Consider the following 21651-nt stretch of genomic DNA (forward strand, 5'->3'; position numbering starts at 1 on the left):
GTTTCTTGTGACTGTGTCTTTGTACATGCACACTTTTGGGGGTTTTCCCCCTCTACATCTCTCAAAAGGGGTGTATTAGCCAGATGCTTTTAGTTTGCATGTTACAAAGATTTCATCTGTATAGAATAATTGAATAGAGTCATTTTTTTATGTGTAAAATTTGTTCAGGCATGGGCCTCTCTTGAGAGGCCTATTCTATTCCTTCCTAATTCCTACCATCACTATTACTGCATCTCTTCACAAAGTAGGAAATTAATTAGTGAGATGTCTCTAATGGTCTTTATTTTTTTGGCTATTCAAGATAAAACAGCTTTGAGGGATAAGTAGGAATGCTGTTTGCATTCAACTGCACCATTTCTAGTTTTTGACACCTTTTTTTATTACATTTGTGGCTGGTGCAGCAGATGTGACTGCAGCTTCTGCTGGGTTCAGTATTCACAATCCTGTGGATTCTGTGAATATCCTTTCCCAGCTTTCTTCCTGCCTCCTTGTCTCATGTGAGGATCCCTCAGAGCTTTGCTCTTCATCTTGTTCATGAGGAAAGTGTCAGAAAGAGATTAAGGTTAAAATGTCAGGTTTCTCTCATTTTTAGATGTTGATTTTATGTGTCCAGACCCCAATCCTTTCAAGTGCACTCTGCATTATTGGACTCTCAGATGGAGGCTGCCCTTTGAAAACTAGTCATTGTTGCTTCTTGCTTTCTACATTCTCCTTGTTCAAAATCTCTTTAAGCTGATGGGTATGCCAGTTGCTTTCCATTCTAGCAGCAAGTGGGAAAAACAGCGAGCCCCTCTGTTTTACAATAATTGAGCATGGGAAGCTCCTTCAGAGACCACTCTGAATGCCAGTAAAACCTGGAACTGTTCATCTCCTTGTGAGTGGGTGTGTGATCAAAATAACCAAGGAAGAGTCAACCAAAAAGAGGAGTGCTTCTAGTATGAACTTGAAAGAAGAACAAAAATTGCTTGGAGCTTTTTGTTAAAAATATTTCTGGAAGAATAAAACTAACTTCCACATGATTATTTCCCTGATCAGAGTGGTTTATGTGTATTCTGCAAATGAACAGCCAGAGAGAGATGACTGCAGACCCCACACAGTATGAAAACATGGGCTTAGAACAGAGCTAGACCACGAACACTCAGCAAAAAATGGTTTAATGAGCTCTCAGATTAAAACCATGGTAGATTGGAACTGAGCTCATCCAGGACCATCTTCATTCAGGTGCTGTGTATCTTCTGTTTCTTTTAGCAAAGTAATAGGTGGCATTGTTCTCTGCTAATACATTGGCAGCATATTTTCTCTAATGTTCTATTGCATTTAAAGCCTATTTGCATTGAAGACTTTACCTAAGTTCCTAATGATTCTGGAGAAAAGCCACCCCTCTCCCCCTCCCTCCTTCTCCTTTTGCTGGGATAGCTTCCATGTGACATTCCCAAGCTGGAGTGGCTTCTCCTGGACCAGGCCAGCTCCAGAGCCAGCATGAGGGACAGGGAAGGACCATGTAGTCCTGAGAAGGCAGGAGAGGGACACTGCTGCTGGTGATGGCAGCAAATTCTCAGACAGGAGGAGCTGTCCAAGCCAACCTCTGCCAGTAGCTGCTGCCATTGAGAACATTGATTTTGAGGAAAAATTCAACTAAACTTGTTGCAAAATGGGATCTGATTTAGAAAACTGTACATTAAAAAGATATATGGTTAGAGCTACCAGGTTCTTTATCTACCTCTTTGTGGTGACACTGAAAAGAGAAACAGCAGTTTCACCACTGTGATCTTTGAGGTGGCAAGCTGTTCTTAAGTACCTGCAAAGATCAAAAAATGAAGTTCAGTTGCTTCAATTGCTGTGAAAACTTTAAGAACCTCTCAGCCACTTCAGGTGCCTTTGTAACTCTCTTCTCTTGTTCTGCTAGCATCATCTTCTGTGTTTGAACTTTGCTTTGCTAGTTAGATTTGGGTTATCTGCTGTGGGCAGAAAACACATTTCAGCTTACTTGAGTAGATTTGTCGTCTTGTAAGAGAGACTGAATTCAGAACAGCTGTTCTGGATGTCTGTTAAAGAACTCTTGAAGGGCAGTAGGTGTGACCAATTACATTTCAGCCCCACACCAAAGCCACTTCATCAGTGATTGCTTTAGCCCAGTAGGTCCTGTCTGTCTTGCCTAACTATTCTGTCCCCTCCATTGCCTGCTTTCTGGGAAGCTCATTGCAAACAGAGGAGGCAGAAATAATTTGCAAGTTTAGGAGGAGCAGATCTCATAAACAGGTATATGGCATTGGCTGTTATCTTCTGGAACTGCATGGTTCACATTTTGTATCACTGGTCAGCTGTCTGTAAGGTTCTTAATTCTCTCTGCTGATTTTTGTGGTTTTATGGAAAAAGCAGCTTTCTCCAAGTATTCCTACTCTATAATGTATGTTTTTGGGGTTTGTTTCCTAAACTTGTCTAGTAGGTTAAGTTTGACCAGATCAAATGAAGAGGAATAACTAAAAGCCTTCTCAAAAAATACTTTTGGCTAGTGTAACTGTAGGGTAGATGGGAAATGCATCCATTATCACTAGTCCTTGGCGTATGGGGAGGAATTCCTTTAGGAGGTTGGGGCCCTGGAGGGCATATGATGTAGGTGAAAAGGAGGAGAAGGAAATGAATATTAATTTCCTGGACAGCAAGAAAAAAATTCCTTCCCCATGACCTAACCATGGCTGTGTATTGGCAAGAAACAGCTTATGTTTTAAATGTTTATATAAAAGGGCTTAGTTTCTGTAATCTCTATGCCCAGTTTCTCTGGAAGCAGAGAGCCTGGAGAAACAAGATTTGATTTTGATTTTGGGGAAAGCAGAGTTGCCTCCTTCATAACACCTGCCAGTAAGCTAAGATCTCAGAAGAGAAACATTATTTATTATGGCTTATTATAATATATTCATTTAATTGCTACTTCAGGACTAATGTGTCTACATAGAGGTTCTGCTCCAGCAGGATATTCAAGGCCAAAGAGACCAAGGGATGATAGAGGAATCTGCTGTAAAGCCATGAGCCATGGCTGGGAGCTCTACCTGGAAAGATTTAAAGGAGGGCAGAAGAGAGTTTCAGTTGTGGTGGGGGGGAAATCTTTTTGACCCAAGAGACCAAGCCTCCTATTTATTAATATGCTACAGTGAGTGTGTGATATGGAGACTGCTGGGTTTCTCATGTGTGATTTACGTAGATGTTTTAGATCCATGTTGAGTTTCCTCTGGAAACCCAGGTTTTCTACATTTAAAAACCAGCTTGAATTCAAAATGACCTATGTTGAATGTGCATTTAATGAGGTAAATTGGTGGAAGTCACACAGAATCAAGGAACACAAGTTCCACATTCTCAGCCAGTGACTTTCAGCTCTTAACTTTAGCTGTCTCTTGCCAAGACAGCAGCTAACTGAGAAGAGAATGAAGTACTGCAGCAATCTTCAATCCTAATGAATGTTGCAATAATTTAATATGAAAGAATTTAAATCTTTAGTTGTTTCCTTCTGCGTGGTACTGGGGTAGAAGCTGTGGTAGCAAAGCCAGGTATATTCTCCTCACTTGCTGTGAGTACACACTGGGTGAATACCTTTGCACAAAACGACATAGTTTTGTAGATAGTTTCCTTCAAATTCTTTTAGGCATAATTGTGGTGCTTATTTCTGCTAACGTAATATTGCATCCTTATTTTCCTTAAAATCTACATCATTTTATGGATATGTGAGAAAATGTGGAGCTATTTTACAGCTATCAGCAAGTGTCCTTAAGGACAATGCCACAGCAATTTAATGAGGTACATAGGAACCTGTAACCACTGATGAACAGCATCCAGGAAGATTCTTTCTGCAGCTCTGCTCTGGCCCTGCTTCTTCACTCCTCCCTCAGAGTGATCCTTTTACTACAACACCTCTAAAACTTGTAAGAGGTGGTAAAAATGCTCTTTGTTAAGTGAATCCTCAAGTTAAGCCAGTCTTCAAATTCCTTACACAGTGTGAATTTGCTGGACAGCCAAGTCGTGACTGTGAGACCTGGTGCTAAATATAGTGGGAGTGCTGGGGAGGAAACTCAGTGCTTTTCTGGGGATTCTATGGACAGTGCACACCATGGGATGGGCACAGCCTGTCCTGTGCTCCCAGGAGCTGCTCAGCCTTCAGTAATTTTAGGTGATGATGATGTAAGTAAATGATTCTGTCAGGGACAAGACAGTCATCCAGGATGGGTCTGCATTGTCAAGTAGATAAATTTACCCATTTTATTCTTTATACCACCTTTGTCTAAAGGAACTGCTTTTTGAATTTATTGGCACTAATGCGTTTTCCTTCATGTACTTGGTCACACAGGGGAGCATAACATCTTGAACTGCATCTGATTTGGATTTTGTTTTCCTTGTGTATTGCCTCAAGGCTCCTTGTAGCTGCTCCCCATGTCTGCTAGGCAGATGCTGCTTCACTTACAAACTGCTGCAGCTTGGAGTCCAATCATTCCTTTTTGTGTGTGGAAACTCCTATCTTGACACTCCCATCCTGACAACTCCCCCCTCAAAAACCCTAGATACATTCATTAAAGGCCTTCATTTTATATTGTTGTAGGAAATATTAGTTTACATTATATATATATAAAAGAGAGAGAAGAGAAGGTGTCTTATTTTTCTTTGTCTGCTGCCAACCTGTTCCTGATTCACTGTCATTTACCTAGATACCCTTCATTCCATTTGGTTATCTAGCACATAAAATCTTCAAAACAGTCTTGATTTTTCCTTCATTGAAGGGCTTTGTTCATATTACCCAAATCAGCTGTGGCTCCTGGCAGAGTGGAGATCTGAATGGAGAGGGAAGATACAATCCACAGGTAACCCCTTCATGCTGCTCCTAATGCTTATTTGGTTCCCAGGAATTTGGAGTAAAAGATTTACAGGACCAGGGTCAGGTACAGATTATTGAGGGGCTACATCAGGATGTGAGGACAATGCAGCCCTTTTATGTGCAAAAAAACTAAGGTGCACTTCTATGGTGTTTAGCAGAAAACCTTTATTATCTGTCCCACTAGCCCTGAGGGTGGCTGGGAGCATGACCTGGTCCTTAAACAGACATAAATAGGATTACATAGGCACGAGTCACACTCCATATAAGAACTAATCATCAAAAAGCACTGGCATTTAAATCCCCCCTAGCTTGCAAAAGGCTTTATCTTCTAAAACAAAAGGAAATTCAAATTAAAAGCAGCAGTGTTTGGACCTGCAAAACAATAATGTGAGGAGACAAGGAGGCTCAAGGAGAGCACAGAGAAACAAGGTAGAGACAAATTTGATACTGAGAAAAATTGCATTAGCAAAAAGTAATTATAGGAAAGGCTGACTGAGTAACAGTGATATTACCTTGGTCTGGTTCTGGCTATGCTTGCAGGGAAGATATTGATAGCAAAGGAGGCAGAGCTGTTTCAGCTCCTAATTCTAACAAATAGTTTTGGAAAGTTGTGTAGGCTTGAAGGTGTTTTGGTGTCCTGAATGCAATACCATGAAGCTTTATGCAAGCAAATTTTTAATCTTGGTATATGGCTTTATCCAAGATAATTTATAAGCAAATTTATTAATTTCTCTTGAGTAAATTAAATTAATGCTTAACAACTAATCAAGGTTTTTGGAAGACATTGCAATGTATAAGTGAGAAATGGACCTTGCTGGCTGAGTTCAATTTTTGAGTTTTTCTGTTTTGGTTTTATGTTGGTTTGGTTTGGTTTTGTGTGATTTTTTTTGGTAAATGCTAACTCAGTATGCTGGTTTTGGCTAGGGTAGAGCTACTTTTGTTCATAGCAGCTAGCATGGGCTATGGTTTAGATGCATAGAGTAATATAGAATTGCAGTTATTGAAGAATTGATTGTAACTGTTGGGCTCTTTAGCATCAGAACAACTAGGAAATACATTCAATAAAATCAGAGTTGTGATGATTTAGGCACTAGTTTCAAGAGATCAAAATAGGAGCCCATATTCTATGTGTGGCTCTGCTCTTATTTGCAATACACAGAGTAGCTCTCATATGTAAAAGCCCCCAGGTGGATTTCTTGTGTTGTGTTCTGCAGAACTCTAGGTTTAAATATATCTAGAAGCAAGTAAAAAACACATATAGATGTATGTTTAATTTAATGCTTCCAGCAGCCTTTTTGTTAAGATGGTGGCATCTTCAGGTTCAGGTGGAGAATGATGGCTGTAAGAGATGCAGAGTTGTTTCCCAAGAGAGAAACCTGGGGATTACAAACTATGTGGAATATTTTAGGATCACCTATAAAGCAGCAAGGAAAGGCTCACAATTTAGGAAGTCACTTAAACAAAATTGTCTATAGATTAACATCTCACTTCCATTAGATGGAAAATATTTACAGTGTAGTTTTCCCATTAATGTTTGTATAAATTGTCTAATCTACTTTTCGTGAAATGGGAAATTGGAAGGAAATAAAAATCAAAATGAGTGCAAGGTACAGTCAGGAGATAGTGAGGTCTCAGTATGCTGGTTTTGGCTAGGGTACAGCTATTTTTATTCCTAGCAGCTAGCACGGGCTATGCTTTGAGTTTGTGCTGGAGAAGGCACATCATGAAGCATCAGTGGCTGTGCATGCAGCCATGCTGGAGCAGGTCCAGCCCTAAGGGATTGCAGTTTGTGGATAAGTGCAAGCTGGAGCAGGAAGGAGGGGAGCAATGTTAAGCCATAATACCTCACTCAAAGGGATCAGGAGTGGAGATGGTAGTGGAAATACCTTTCAATTGTTGTAATCCATGACTTGAGTTGTATGTTATGGGATACAGCAGGAGCCACCAGAAGCAGTGCAGGACAATCCTTACAACTGCAGCAGACACCCGAGCTGAGCTGCCTTTGGTGTCTGATAACTCCCCACAACAGAGCACCTCTCATGTCCTGAGTGAGCACCATATCAGATGGAGCACAAAATCATGGGCTGAGTGAACCTGTTGGGCATTTTGGGGATGCTTGTGGTCTTTTATGGACATTTTACAGACATTTCACACGAGTGGTCCATAGACTAAGGGAATGTTATCTGTGAACTACATCAAACTGTGAGAATGAGGATGGAGGATGATGATGATGATGTGTAGGACTAGAGCATGATGTAAATGGTATGGGATAAGAAGTGGAGATTGTGCTGGTTTGGGCTGGGGGGTGTCGGAACTCAGGACATCCCTCTGGGAGTCCGGAGTTTCCTGGGACCCTTGCCAGGGGGCTCGGAGACCCTGGCACACAGCCCAGAACACCAGTGGGTTCGATTATGAACCACGGAATAACTTGTCACCTTTATAGAAAGAGATAAAAGCCACAATAGTGTAAATAGTGTAAGAATAAAATAATTACAGAGTCTAAATGTAGGTTTTAGGATTTTTGGTATAGGGGTCTCTGGTGACAAGATGGAGGGATTTGGGCGTGTCTAGCCTTTCTTCTTCTTCTCTACCTCCATCTTGTCTGGTGATGTTGGCACTTTTAGATTGGTCTAAAGTAGAAACTCACTGTCTAATATAGATGATAGGTATTGGAAAATAACTGTAAATATTGTACACGTAGTTTGTAGTATATAAAGATAACACCGCCCTGGAGGAGGGGGGAGTGCCTCTGGCTGTCCTGCCAAACAGATCTCGGCTGGACAGGGAGAAAGAACTTTATAGATAAGATGCAATAAACAATCTTGAGACCGAAAAAATGAAGAGCCCTGACTTCTTCTTCAAGTACCGGGCTGGGAAAAGAAACTTTCGAACTTTAGTCGGGGTCACTCTGACCAGCTAGAAAGACAGCCCCCGGCAGGGGGGGAGTTAATTTTCTTTATAGTAGTATGGGGCTGTGCTTTGGATTTGTGCTGGAAACAGTGTTGATAACAAAGGGATAATTTTATTATCACTGGACAGTGTTAACACAGAGTCCAAGCTTCTCAACACCCCAGTGAGGAAACTGGGGCTGCACAGGAAGCTAGGAAGGGACACAGCCAGGACAGCTGACCTCAGCTGACCAAAGGTGTGTTCCAGACCACAGGGTGTCATGCTCAGCATATAAAACTGGGGGAAGAAGGAGGAAGCGGGGGGGGGACATTTGGAATGATGGCATTTGTCTTCTCCAGTCACTGTTAGATGTGATGTAGCCCTTCTTTCCTGCCTCCCCATGGGAAGTGATGAATGAATCCCTTGTTTTGCCTTGCTTGTGTGGGAGACTTTTGCCTTACCTATTCAACTCTTTTTATTTCAACCCACGAGTTTTCTCACTTTACTCTTCCAATTCTCTCCCCCATCGCACTGAGGGGAAGTGTGTGAGTGGCTGTGTGGTGCTTAGTTGCAGGCTGGGGTTAAAGCATACATAAGCTTTTTTTTTTTTTTTAAGCTTAAAAAGCCTTGTTTTACATGCAGTAAAACAAAGATATTATCCCAAATGGGTTCCATTTAATTTGCTTTCCTTGAAAATGAATGTAGCTACATTGAAGAAAATAATCCCCCCTTGTCTGTGTTTGTGCATCTGGTATTTAAAAAACAATGCCAAAGGAGTTTATTTATTATGCTGCCCAAAATGTCTAAGATGAGTACATTTCTGCTTCAGAGCAAATGTTAATTATGTTTCAGGTTTTCCTGTGACAAAGATAGAAAAAGTTTGATTTAGCCTTTTAAAAACCTCAGTGTTTGATGCCAGAAAATGCTGGTTAATTAACCTTCAGATTTCTGTGCTACATATGAGAATGCTTGGCTTATAAAATGATTCCATCATGTAAGAGCCTTAACTGCAGTGAACGACAAATTCAGAGGCTTGTTATGTCAGAAAGGAGGAGGAGGAACTTCTGTTTAGGTCTTGCCTTCAGAGGGAAAGGAAACACTGATAGTATCCCTGTAACCTTGCACTGATGAGCAGGCACCACATTGCTTTGGAAAGATTCATATTTGAGATCTGATGACTAAGTGGTGGTGGGCACAGCTGCTTTTAGAATCAGAGATAAAGGAAAGAAGGAAAACAAATCCAGAATTGCTATGAGAAAATCTTGCTGACATGTAATGCTGTCAGAGCATTTATAAAGAACAGAAACCCTATTCAGTGTCATTCAGGTACGTGCTATATTGAATGAAATATTTGTTGTTGTAAATGTTGCCAAAGGTCTGCAATTGATAATCTCTGGATTTATGAACAATAGCCTCTGTGAGAGAAATGAGATAGGTTAAATTATTGAGAGTATTAATTTTGGTTCCAGTGTAAATTTGTTCTTAAAGTCTATCAGTTTATGCAGATTAAGTGATCTTCCAATAGGCTTGGGGTTTTTAAATATTTGTGGATACAGAGAAAATGATGGAAGTTTGCTATATTTTAGGTCTTTGGTTTAAGAATCTTATTAGAATAGGATTGCTGCACTGAGAGCAGAAGGAGTATTTTGGAACATACGTGGTGTTTTAAGGTTTTTGGGAAATTCCACAGATAAATAGACTAACAAAAGGTAAATGCCTCTTTCAAGCATCATAGCAATTGGTATAACCTGATCCAAACCAAATTGGGGTTACTGGAGCTCTCTTGACTTGACTTCTGAAATTCCAAGTCTCTCACTGATAAATGTCTCAGGTTTTGTTGTGACAGTTCTGAAGTAGTTTTCCCATTGAAGTCGGTGATACAGATTTACACTCTTTTATTATGATCTTCAGCTTTAAGAAGGATCTTCCTCATTAGACCATGAGATCCAAGCCTGGTTTTTTTGAGTTTGCTTTTGGCATTGCGAAAAGGTTTATTTAACAATAACTAAAGATTGGGCAGCACATGTGTAAACCTTCATCAAACCCATCAGAACCTTTGCCTGAATGCTCGTAAAAGACTTTTGGCTAGCAAGAATGATCTGGTCTTTAATCTTGGATGCTTTATGACCCAGGTTTTGTTAGAGCAAATAAATTACAGCCTGGAGAGAGGATGGGATAAACAGCAAATTGTGCAGTTTATACCTTGGAGTGGTTGGTAAATGTGCTATTTCTTTCTGGGAAAGGGTTCAGCCTTGTCATACAGAGAATGATGCACATATACAATTTGTGTGTAGAGAAAGTTTTGATATGATTATGGGTGGCATGAGAAACTGCTTTTGAACATAAAGTCATTTACCATTTGCTTCTGATGTGCTCAGTGTTACCAGCAATGTGTTTCCTCATCCATATCCTTGAAATTCCTTGCTCATCTGTTGTCCCCACAAGAGGGGGAGTTCTAAGACTGGTGCTTTTACTGAAGCAGCAAATACATGTTGTATTTCTGATTTAAAGCTTGAAAACTTTTATTTGTTATTTGAGAACTTTATTAAAATTCTTTTTTCTGTCTGTGAACAAGGTTCACTTCTCCGTGGCTGTCCTTTTTGCTTTCCTTTCTGAACTTCCCTGTACCTTTTAAAATAAGATGTATCTTGCATTTTGCAGACAGTGGCTGTAACACAGCATTAGTGGAAGACAGCTGTAGTGTCTTCCCTGTCAGGCTGGTAACTCTGCGTGTAAGTGAACAGCTCAGCTTCCCCAGGCTTTCAAAGGAGAAATAACAATAAAAATTTTGGACCTGAAGGGATGGAACAAATCTGGTGCTTCTTTGCAGTTTATCTCATCAGTGCTGTAAATGAGAACCAGTAAATGGAGCTCCAAGTATTGCTGGAGGAAGTGGAAAAACCCAAACTATTTTATATCCTTGAGAATTTTTTGGCTGATAACCTGAAAAACTTTAAAAAGCACAGGAACAAAATGCTCATGTTTTAGAGGTGTTCTTAAACTGTTGAAACTGCAGAATTGTCTTCAAGAAGTCAGCTAATGTGAGTGTCTATAATGATGTTCTGATCAAGAATGGATTAAAATATATTAATTAAAACAACTCTAAATCCAGTTAGTATATGATCTCTTTAAATGCCCTACATTTTAGTTCTGGTTCTTGAATATTGGCTTAAAGATAAAAGTAGCAAAGAGCTTACAGTGACAAAGGATGGTGATCCAGGGGGCTGACCAGGTTTTATATCCATTCTTTTACTGTGCCCTTCTTCAGCTATCTGCAGCATGCTTTTGCTAGCAGCAAGAAATATTCACATAAAAGAGTTTGCTGGTTCCATTCCTTGAGAGACAGGACATAAGATCAGCAGGCAGAAATTCCAGAATAATTTCTCAGATTACATTTTAATAAGACTGGGAGGGCATTATAATTTTGTCTTAATTAGTATGTTAGACAAATGTCCATCTGTGAGAATGATCAACAAAATTCCAACAGACTCAGCTGAGACAGATTTTTACTCTCAGTGAAAGGCAGATTTTCATGTCTGGGTTAATGATGAGACAAATCTAGACCAGCTTGCTTTGTTTAAGGGATTAAAACATATGCACAAACTTTTGTCACCTGTGGATGGTGCTAAACATATCAGACCTGGGATTTCATGCAGCATTATGAGAGTGTCACAGCATGAAAGGCAGGAATAAGCAATGCCTTGGTTTCTGTGCTCTTTCAGTGATTTAGTGATGGTGGAGAAAAAAATAAAGGCATGATGACTTATTTATGAGATGCTTTAAAGTCTTTTAATTCATTAAAAATCAGGTATCAAAAAACTGCATTGAAAAAACTTTATGTTAAAAAGTTAGAATAAAATTGCAGAGAGAAACTATTTAGTCTTGAATTTGCTGTTAATGTGAAAATGCACAATAAAATTAATACAATTGGAATAGTCTTTTACAGAAATCCCTGTAAGAAAATCAATTTACTAGAGCTAAAACCAGATAAGCAGCCAGAGGAGTTCTGCATTTTGTACATATTCAGACATAGATTTCATTTTTATGCCATTGTAGAAAAGATTGCTTATTCAAGTTTTATGACTAAAAAGACAAAAGTTTTACACTTTTTATTTACTCTTTGGCTACCTAAATTAATCCTATAGCATGAATCATTTGCATTGTGAAGAGACTATCTGCAAAAAAACACCATAAATAACACCATTTTATTTGGGGGGAGGAGAAAGTAGAATAAGACATATTGCAAAATGGTCTGACAGGAAAAAAGTCCACTGCTTTTTCTTCACTCTTTAGGACACAGAGATCTGAAAAAAAATTATTCCCTGACAATATTTCCACAAGGAAGATTTTCTTTTGCCAAAGACTGCTCTGGTTATCACCATTGCTTCTCAGCCTCACAAAGCAGGGGGTTATTTGAGGAGCCTGAGGCATGGCATGCTCAAGGGAAAGCCAATGTCTGCTTAGCCAGGAGCAATGAATCCTGCATTTCTGACATACATGCCAAACAGAACCTCCCCCCCTGGCTTTTGGAGCTCTGGCAGGCCAGATGTGCCAGGGTGGTAGAGCATGAACTGCAGAAATAGATGAATTCCCATGATCTGGGGATGTGTCCCACCCACTTGTCTGCCCAACATCAGACTTACTGCCTGGCCCCAGAGATTGCCAGGGGTCAGGTTTTAAGGGCAGTAAGGACTTTTCTCTTTTGTGCATTGGCAAAAGGACTTGTAATCTTTTCACTGGTCTTTATGCCTAGTGAAGAACAGCTGCTACCAGGGAAAGTCTCATCTTTGCTTTCATCAAAGATGAGATAGTATCTCCCCTGAGAGTGTAGGAATTTTCAATTCCTGCCCTATCCCTATTACCTGATTTACTCGTTTTTCTTCACATATTGACTCTTTTAGCCACCATCTCTTTCCTCTCCAATTTCTGCCTGGCATGAGTGCATTGCTGCAGGCTCTGCTCTCTTCATGCTGCTGTAAATCCTCACAGACCTCAGTGGGCAATCTGCTGGGGGAAAAGGGAATAAATGAGGTGGAATTTTCAGTCCCAAATTTATTTATAATACAAGAGCTGTTGATTTGTTGTAAGAGTAAATAGAAGGAGCTTGACTTGAGTCAAAAAAAATCTCAGCCCCCTGTGCCAGCTCATGTCTATACCCTGCCAATAACAGAGACAGTTATTCAGAAACCCCCCAAGCTGTGTAAAAGTTCTGCTGGGCAAAATGAGGCATTTTATCCTTTTTCTCTTGTTGAGGGCAGAGGATTGAGCATGGCACTCTGCTCCTCAGCAGACTAGAGTGATGGAATATCTTTGATGCTGATGTGGGCAGTGGGATTTAGGTGTTGATCACCAAGTTTGCTGAGCACTCCCTGCTCTGTGGTGCAGTCTCTGCTCTGCCCTTGTGAAAGCCCACCTGGAGTGCTGAGGTCCCATCTCTGGGACCCTCCACATAAGAAAAAGAAAATAAGATTCAGTGAGTCCAGAGGAGGCCATGAAATTCATCAGAGGGCTGGAGCACATCTCAAATGAGCCCAGGCTGAGAGAGCTGGGGTTGTTCAGACTGGAGAAGAGAAAGCTCTGGTACTTCCAGTGCCTAAAGGGGCTCCAAGAGAGCTGAAGAGGGACTTTTTACCAGGATGTGTAGTGATAGAGCAAGATAGAAGGGCTTCCAACTGAAAGAGAGCAGGTTTAGATTGGATATTAGGAAGAAATTCTTTACTGTGAGGATGGTGAGCACTGGCACAGGTTTCCCAGAGAAACTGAGGATGCCCCATCCCTGGAAGGGTTCAAAGCCTGGTTGGATTGAGTTCTAAGCAGCCTGGTCTCATGGAATGTGTCCCTGCCCATGGCTGAGGGGTTTGAAATTAGGTGATCTTCAAGGTCCCTTCCAACACAAACCATTCATGGATTCAGTTATAATTCTATGAAAACACTTTTTGCAAATGACCAGAAAGAAATGGAGTGGAGGAAGGCCCATGTACATTTGTTCTAGGACGCTGTCAGTAAGAGAGAAATGTTGACTGAAGGAATTCATTCCTCCTGGATCCAAGGAACAGGTGCATTCCATGCTGTTGGGACAGAGCTATGGTGTGGCAATCAAAACAAGAATAATATTTTTAGAATTAGCTTTTCTAATTGGTATGTGCTGGGAGACCCAAGTGTGCTTCAGAGATGCTGGATGCAGATGCACATCCCAGATCCATGAAAATCTAAATCCCCATGCTGCTCTTCCCTGCTCTTTCTTGCATCAGAGATGCTTTTTTTTTTAATAATGAAGTTCTTACTGGAAAAGAGTGCTATTCTTTGTGCTGGCTTCTGCCATGATACTGCTGCAGACTGGAGCATGATAACAAAATCCTCAGATAGATCATTGTAATGATAACTTGTGTAATAATTTTAATAGATGTTTCTTTTCTAATGGAACACACTAAAATTTTCACGCTGAAATTCAAATTTTCTTTTTGACCAAAAAGTCGAAATAACTGAAATAATTACATGGAGAGAAAAGGAGCTGAAGTGTCTCAGTTTGCATTTGTGTTCTTGAGCGGGACAGTGGCTTTTCATTTCTGGTGTCTGAAACCCCATGACTATGAAACAGATTTAAGAGATGCAAATCACAGAAAGCTTAAATCCACTCTCAGATCTGGTAACATTTTAATGATCCACAAATTTAAAATCTAAAAACTAGTAAAGTCAACCTGAACTCTAGTTTGAACTGAGATCTGAAAATACTTTTTCTGTAATGGGAAGGTGGGAAGGGAAATCTAGAGAGCAAGTAATCAAGCATCCTGCTCAAAGTGAGTCTTTTTTTAACCTTTCCAAAGACAGATTTCACAGCCTTTCTGGGTACCCTGTTCCTGCCCTTAATTCTCACTGTGGAGAATTTTTCCCATGTTCTGCTGGGATTTTCCTTGCACTGGCATGTGACTGTGATCTCCAGACTTGTGCACTTTCTGTAAAAGGAGTCTGGAGTCCTTGTCTTTGTAACTCCACTTCAGGGGGAAGAAGACTGAAGTTGTGAAACAATTCCAGTTCCTTTGGTGCCCCCATGTCATATCCATTGAACTCTGAAATGTATTTATGAATGTTTAGAATAATCTAGGAGTTGTCAGTGTTCTGAGTAATTGAAGGCTAATGTAGGCTAAAGAGTGCTCATTTTGCTTGTTTCAAAGTATTTTTTCCTGTGTGATTTTGAGCTGCACTATTTTATTTAGAGTAGGTCTTGATGCCATTGAGGACAGGTTATTAATTTTGGAGGAATGAGTACAATATCTGAAGTTCGGACACATAGTGAAGCAAAATGCAAGCTATCTCTCCCCTACTTGTTGCATCCAGTCCTTCTCAGGTAATAATAAACTTGTTTACTTGCCTGCCTTCTGTTGGCAATATCTGGCACTGCTGTGTTTAATGAGTAATAAGTTTGTCACAAAACCTGAAGCACAAGTATCATACGCCTCAGGAATGACTTTCCTTTAGTAATCACTTTTCCAGAAGATGATTCAGTTTATTGTTGCAGGGAGTTGTGTAAAATGTAACTGAAGAGAATATTAATAGAATGTTCTGTGAGATGACTGAGGATCTTTGGCTGTGGGGTGGTGGGATGCACGCTTGCTGAATCACCTCTATTAAACCCAAAGGCACAATGATTGTACTTTAGTCTAAACCTAGCAGAGAGAAAAAGGTCATCTTGATTCTCTATTGCAAAAAATCTTTACTCAAAATATACATAAAATGCTAAGCAGTTGTAGTGTGTGTTGATGGAAGGGTGCCTGAGAACATCCATCACTCCCTTGCTTTGTGAAGTGTTTCACTTTTCTAGGAAGAGCTATTGTACTATGTTCCCAAGCAGGCACCCTGCCCTCTCTACCCATTTTTCCCCTTTCCAAAACTAAAAAAAACCAAAACAAACATAAAACTGGAAAAAATTAATTAGTTTTTTTCCCTCGAGGCTTTTAAAGAGGTTCTTGGTATAGGTAATGTGCAGTAAGAGGCTTTCAAGTTTGTTGAAATACGTCAGATGGTTTAATTATTTACCCTTGTGTCTGTTTGACTATGACATCCAAACCAGTCCTTGTGCCTCATCTGGCATGTCTTGCATGGTGACTCAAGATACATTCAGTTGTTGTAGAGTTATTCAAAGAGAAGAAACCAATTTTTTTTTTTTTTTTTTTTTTTTTTTTTTTTGGTGGAGAACATTAATAACATTCATTTTTTTTTTCCTACATCCTCATGGATAATGGTGTCATCCTCAGGGTACTGGAGCTAATGAAGCTGCTTTATGTCAGAAGTGAATCCTGCCTGTAGTGTCTTAGATTTGTGAATGGTAAGTGTTACTCAAGGAACTGGCCAGCATGGCTGTTATTTACTTCATAAATGGCATTGCAGTTGTTGAATATCTCACTAAGCTAAACTGACTTCAGTGGATTGAAGCATTTGCAGGCTCCCAGGAGACTGGAATATAAAGATAATAGACACCTGCTTTGTTTCTGTGTCTGGTACAGATCTAGTGCAGAGCTGACAGACTGCATCTAAATAATGTCGTTTATCATTGAATCTTGCTTTTAAAATCTTTTTTCAGAGGAAGAGGGCATGTTGGGACAGGAGTTCACTTTAGGAAATAGTTCATTTCTGTTTAAGATATAAGGACATGAGACCAGTATTGAACAAATTTATTAGCCTATTGCACTGCTTATTGTAATCCTTGTATTAAATGTGGTTGTGCTTCCTTCTGAGGTGTTTGTGGAGTTTTTCTTGAGTCTCAGATCTTGAGATCTGTTTCCCTCAGTCTTCAGTTCTTCTTTAAGACACACAACTTCACAGTTCAGCAGCCAATCTTTTGGACCTTCTGAGCAATAATGCGTAATTTCAGCAGTTTCCCTTTATCTGTGAGGCTCTGGGACTTGCATTTTAAATTCTCTGGGTGTAAAGAAATGTGATCAACATGATCTCATGCAGATCCATAGTTTACTGTGGCTAGACTATTTCTGCTACCCAAGTTAACAATCTCAGGTCAATACTGTTATTTTTTCACTACATTACAGCCTGCTGAAGACCATGAGTACAGTTTTCTTTAACCTGCTGGACCCCAGAGTCTCCTTCTCTTGTAAATAAGTTATGAGCAGTGCGTTTTTCAGGAAGGCTGTGCTGACTTCTCATGCTTGTGTGAACTCTTCCCCTAAAACAAGCTTCACTCTTGCTTCTGGTAACTTCTGAGTGTGTTTCTAAATGCTGTGTGTTGCCCTTTGGAGACAATATCTCCTCCTGCTAAGCACACACTCATTAGTGGATTTCCTCTGCAGAAAAACATGACTCAAATCTCAGCTGGTTTCTGTTCATGAAATTCCGTAGTAGCAGCTCTGTGCTCTCTCTGCTTCCACAGTGTGCAGGCATTTATTTGCTAAATGCTGAGGGAAACTACACAGCCAGTTTGCCTGCTGCAAAAGCTGGCACAGCAGAATGTCTCCAGCTGATTGGAACAGAGATGTGGCTGTGATGCTGCTCAGGTCCTTCCCTCCAAAGGGTTTGGGGTTCCCCTGTGCTGTGTGTCCTTCCAAAGGAGGCAGAGGGACAAAGTAAGCACAGACAGCTTTTGTTGGACATGCCAGATCCTCTGGCAGAGTGCCCACACTCATCCTGAATACCTGCAGCCTCTGAGAGTGCAGGGGGAATACAGCTTGGCTTATACTGAGTCTTTAAATGTGTCTTGAATCCAGTGTGTTCATTGGGCTCACTCCTAGTAACCCCTGAAAATACTCCTAATTTTTTTTGTTCCATCATTTCCTTCTAAAAAATTACCCACCCCAGAACCTGGGAGTGAAAGCACCTTTGGTTTTATCAGTGGTTTTTTTGCAGTGAAGTTTGCACAATGCCTGGTTTTTCTTGGGGGAGGCTGTGAAGCATCTGGTGGGGGCAGATGAAGTGTGTGTGTTGTGTGAGGGGCGAGGTCAGAATCCCCTGCTTTGACTGCTCTGGAGGGCCAGTCCAAGAACTGCTGGACACAAACAGCTGCTGAGAGATCTCATTTTCCTGTTTCCCACAAAGGAAAAAACAGCAGCTGGGTCTAAAGTGCCTGAGCTGATTTAAATGAGTTTCTGGTTATTTCTACACATATCTTCGGTTCCATCGCCAGAGCGCAGAGCGAGGAGGAAGGAAAGACTCCCAGTTATCCATTTTAGTCAAAAATACTATTTCTTACATTTTCTCTTAATGTTTCTACTCTCAATCCTCACCCTAGAGGAGAAAAATGTGTCAGTGCCCCAAGGTGGCACACTAGAATTGCCATTGGCCTGAGAGCTCTGGGGACAGGGAGGATGCTGGTACTTGAACAAACCCATGCTTGAATCTTCCTCATCTTGCTTTATGTGAGGCAAAAAAAAGGTAAGAACATTTAGCATCTATACCTTGGCCACTTGTGGAACAGCAAAGCTGTGGGTGAATGCTTAGCTATCCTGTGGTTCCTCATGTTAGGATCTTATTGCCATATGTAAGAGTACACTGCAATATCAGTGCTGGGGCTGAAACTTGCTCTTTTGGATACAGAAATGTTTTGAATTGCAAACTAGGTCTGTTTCCAGAGCTGGAATGAATTGCAGATGAAACTCTCAGTGAAGAATAAGGAAAAAAAATGCTTTTAATGCTACAGTAAAATAATGCTTCTAAGACAGGGGTCTGTATCAGGAGGATAATTTTGGTGCACTTTTTTTCTTTTTGAAATTCTTTTCTCTCTTAAATATTTTGTATATGCCTAAATCTAGTAAAGAGTATTTACTGTGGGGAATTTAAGGTCTTGTTTTGATAGCTGAGTGAGATGGGAGAAAGGACAGGGGGTAGTTGGGATGGGGATGGAGAGTTGCAGGGAATTACAGAACTTCTGGACCCTATGAAATCACTTGAGTTTTATTGTCAGCTTTGGAAATACCTGCATTTTATGATTTCTGCTTTTCTAATGGCTCTGTGCAGAGCTGCTGTGCCCAGGGACCTCTCAGTGATGAAGTTGCACCTTGCTGCCATCCACTACCTGTGTTCCTCCTCTGTGCAGAGGGATGTGCAGGGGAGGTGTGGATTTGGAGGGTGCAGGGGATAGGCATGTGTGTGTGTTTGTCTGCTTTCAAATTGCCTGCTGTTACATGTTTGTGATGGAAAAGGGAAGCACCCTGGAGCACAAGGCTGAAGGCTGTGGTGCAGTTAACAGCAGGAGATGGTGAGTTGTTAGGAAGAGAATTGATTTCTCCTCCATAGCTGTGAACCTTGGGGTAATTTTATCTCTGATAGAGTGCAGATTTACCCTGGTTGTAACTCCTGGTAAGTTGTCACCTTTATCTTTGTTTCAGGCAGGCCTCAAATAGTTTTGTTCTTATTTTTATTTTTTGAGGGAGTCCAAACTCAATGTTTGTTTTAGCCTTTATTTTTAAGGATATTCTAGAAAGCTTTCTTTAACTTAAAGGTAGTAAATTTGTACTCTGACTATTTAAGTGCATTTGGTATGCAATCTGTTTTAAGGAGACTTTTTATGTTTTCTGATTTGGTATGAATCTGCTTTAACGAGACGTTTTTCTGGTTTACTGGTTCCTTTTTTCTTTGACAGAAAAGACTTAATGCAGAGCTCTTTTATTTTTTAATTCTTCTTTTTTTAATTCTTTATTGTCTTAGGATGAATATTTAAACAGCCCTCTTCAATCTTGCTTCAAAATGTCCCTGTGCACATCTTCTCACAAGGACTTCTCTCAGTTGCTGCCACTTCAGGATATTGGATGCAATAAAACAGAAATTAAAAATTCACCTGCTGGTGTCATCTCTCCAGTTCCTTACAGCTGCAATCAGTCCACGCTGGCAGCAGAGCACAGTCCAGTCTACATTCCCTCATCTTTCATGGAAAACAGACACGAATATTCCACAATGGCATTCTGCAGCCCTGCTATGGTCAATTACAACATTGCCAGCAATTTTGGGGACCCAGAGGGCGTGACTGCCAGGCAAACCTCGAGCCCCAGCGGGCTGTGGTCTGCTCCTGGCCATCTGTCCCCTCTGGCTCTGCACTGCCAGTCCTCCCTGCTGTATGCAGAGCAGCCCAAGAGCCTGTGGTGCGAGGCGCGCCCGATGGAGCCCGTGCTGCCCGGGAGCAGGTCAGTGCTGCTTGCTGCTTCAAAACTTGGCTGAATGTTATCTACAGCTTCCTTAGCTCACCCCTTTGCTTTTTACTTTTGAATTTAAGTGTTGGTCCCTCCAAAAAAATGATGCAAAAAAACCTCAACTAGACACTGAATCAGCCAGGGTATGTGTGTGTGGTGTTTGTTTGTTTTTAATGTAACTTCTGAAATTAGGGGTTTTTTCAGTACCTCCTTAGAGTACTATACACCAACACAGAGCATTACAAATACCTCAGTGTGGGAGCAGTTTACATTGCATAAACAAAAGTTCAAGACTGCTAGGTACAATTGTGTGTAACAAATTAATTTTGCTCTGGCAGATTAAGTCCTCTGAATGATCAAAGAGGTAATGTTCATTCCTTTTGCTTTTTCATACAATATTGTTTTAATTCATTTTTACCCAGATTATTTTTTTTACTGCTTCTAATAGATGTGAAGGCTTTTTGTTAACTTGAAATTCAAGGGAAATGTTTTTCTTTGCTTTTGGGCTTTAGTGTAAGCAGTCACACAGCAGCATGCATGGCGTTAAAAGGGGGCTGCTGCTGGAAAAGCCTGATTTTGTTTCTTGCTGCTGTTCCCAACTGACTTTGTAAAGTTGTTGTGATGACCAGAGTCACAGGCTAAATTTTCAGCTGACAAGAAACTCTGTTTGCAAAACCAGGTTCTTGTTCTGCACATTTACTCATATTGCAAACCCTAACCAGGGTCTGGATCATCAGCTGATGGAATTGCTCCATTCTTGGGCACACACTTGTGGGGTGGATAAAAGCTCAGGGTCTGCAGGTGCTGTTCCTGCTTCAGCAGCTGTGTGTTTATTCACAGGCCTCCTTATTTAACTGCAGCAGTCATTTGGAGTATGAAAAATTGTGTGTCCTGGTAACAGTTTTAGTCAATGGTTGATAAAGGATTTGTGCTATTTTTGAGACTACCCACACTCCTTCTGCAATGGGTGGGCTCTATGGAGTGCAATTTTGCTCTCAGTGTAGGTGTGTGGATTGGGAAAGACTCTGGGTAGCACTTGCATACAGAAGAATTCCCCAAGCAGCTTTGATGGGAACAGGGGGCACATCCAAACTCCTCCCACTTTGGTTAAGGTTCCAAAACTTTGACAGGGGAAGGGTAAGGCTTGAAGCTGTCCAGATGTTGGGACAGCAGCTGGAATAACCCAGGAGCAAGAGCACCCTGATGCTCTGCAGAGCCCTCTCTACAACAGACAGAAGGGAAGCTGAACCTGTCCCATTGGACAGGTTATTAATTATTTAATATTTAAATATTTAATGACTTATTTAAATAAATAAGTCATCAGCTATTTGTATAGCTATATAAGGACGATTGCTCATGCAGCTGATGATGACCTAAGTTAAAGAGAATCAAGAAATTCTGGAGTATAACCTCTTCTTCACAGCATGGTTTGAACTGAAAGGTGTCTTGAAGACCATCTGATTCCAACCCCTCTGCCATGGACAGGGACACCTTCTTCCTCTAGACCAGGTTGCTGAGAGCACAAGGATGACCAGGAGAAAATCAGTGATTTATTACTTAAGTGAAGTCTTAATTCATTTTAGAAAGGTAGTATTTCTATATAGAACCCACCATCATAAAATAGAGAGGAGTACTAGGAGGTGTGAAGCAATAAATCTTTCACCATGTGGTTCCTCTGTGGCCACCAGGGTACATCCCCTGTTTTCCTGCATCCTTTGGTGCAGGAGCATGGTGGGCATCCATCCTCCTGCAGGACCTGGCAGCTCATTCCTCTGC

The 21651-nt window shown here is 40.8% G+C and overlaps 1 protein-coding gene across 1 annotated transcript in view; it reads left to right on the plus strand.

Annotated features, from left to right (window-relative positions):
• Positions 1-15936: 15936 nt before the first annotated feature.
• ESR2 (estrogen receptor 2) overlaps positions 15937-21651 on the plus strand; it is a 34370-nt gene continuing 28655 nt past the window's right edge. The window contains exons 1-2 of the mRNA XM_059850506.1: positions 15937-16070; positions 19397-19869. Coding sequence (XP_059706489.1) covers positions 16068-16070; positions 19397-19869 — 476 coding nt within the window. The 5' untranslated portion in view covers positions 15937-16067. The remainder of the gene's footprint in view (positions 16071-19396; positions 19870-21651) is intronic.

The sequence above is a fragment of the Haemorhous mexicanus genome, chromosome 6, assembly GCF_027477595.1.
Source record: "Haemorhous mexicanus isolate bHaeMex1 chromosome 6, bHaeMex1.pri, whole genome shotgun sequence".
Classification (NCBI taxonomy): domain Eukaryota; kingdom Metazoa; phylum Chordata; class Aves; order Passeriformes; family Fringillidae; genus Haemorhous; species Haemorhous mexicanus.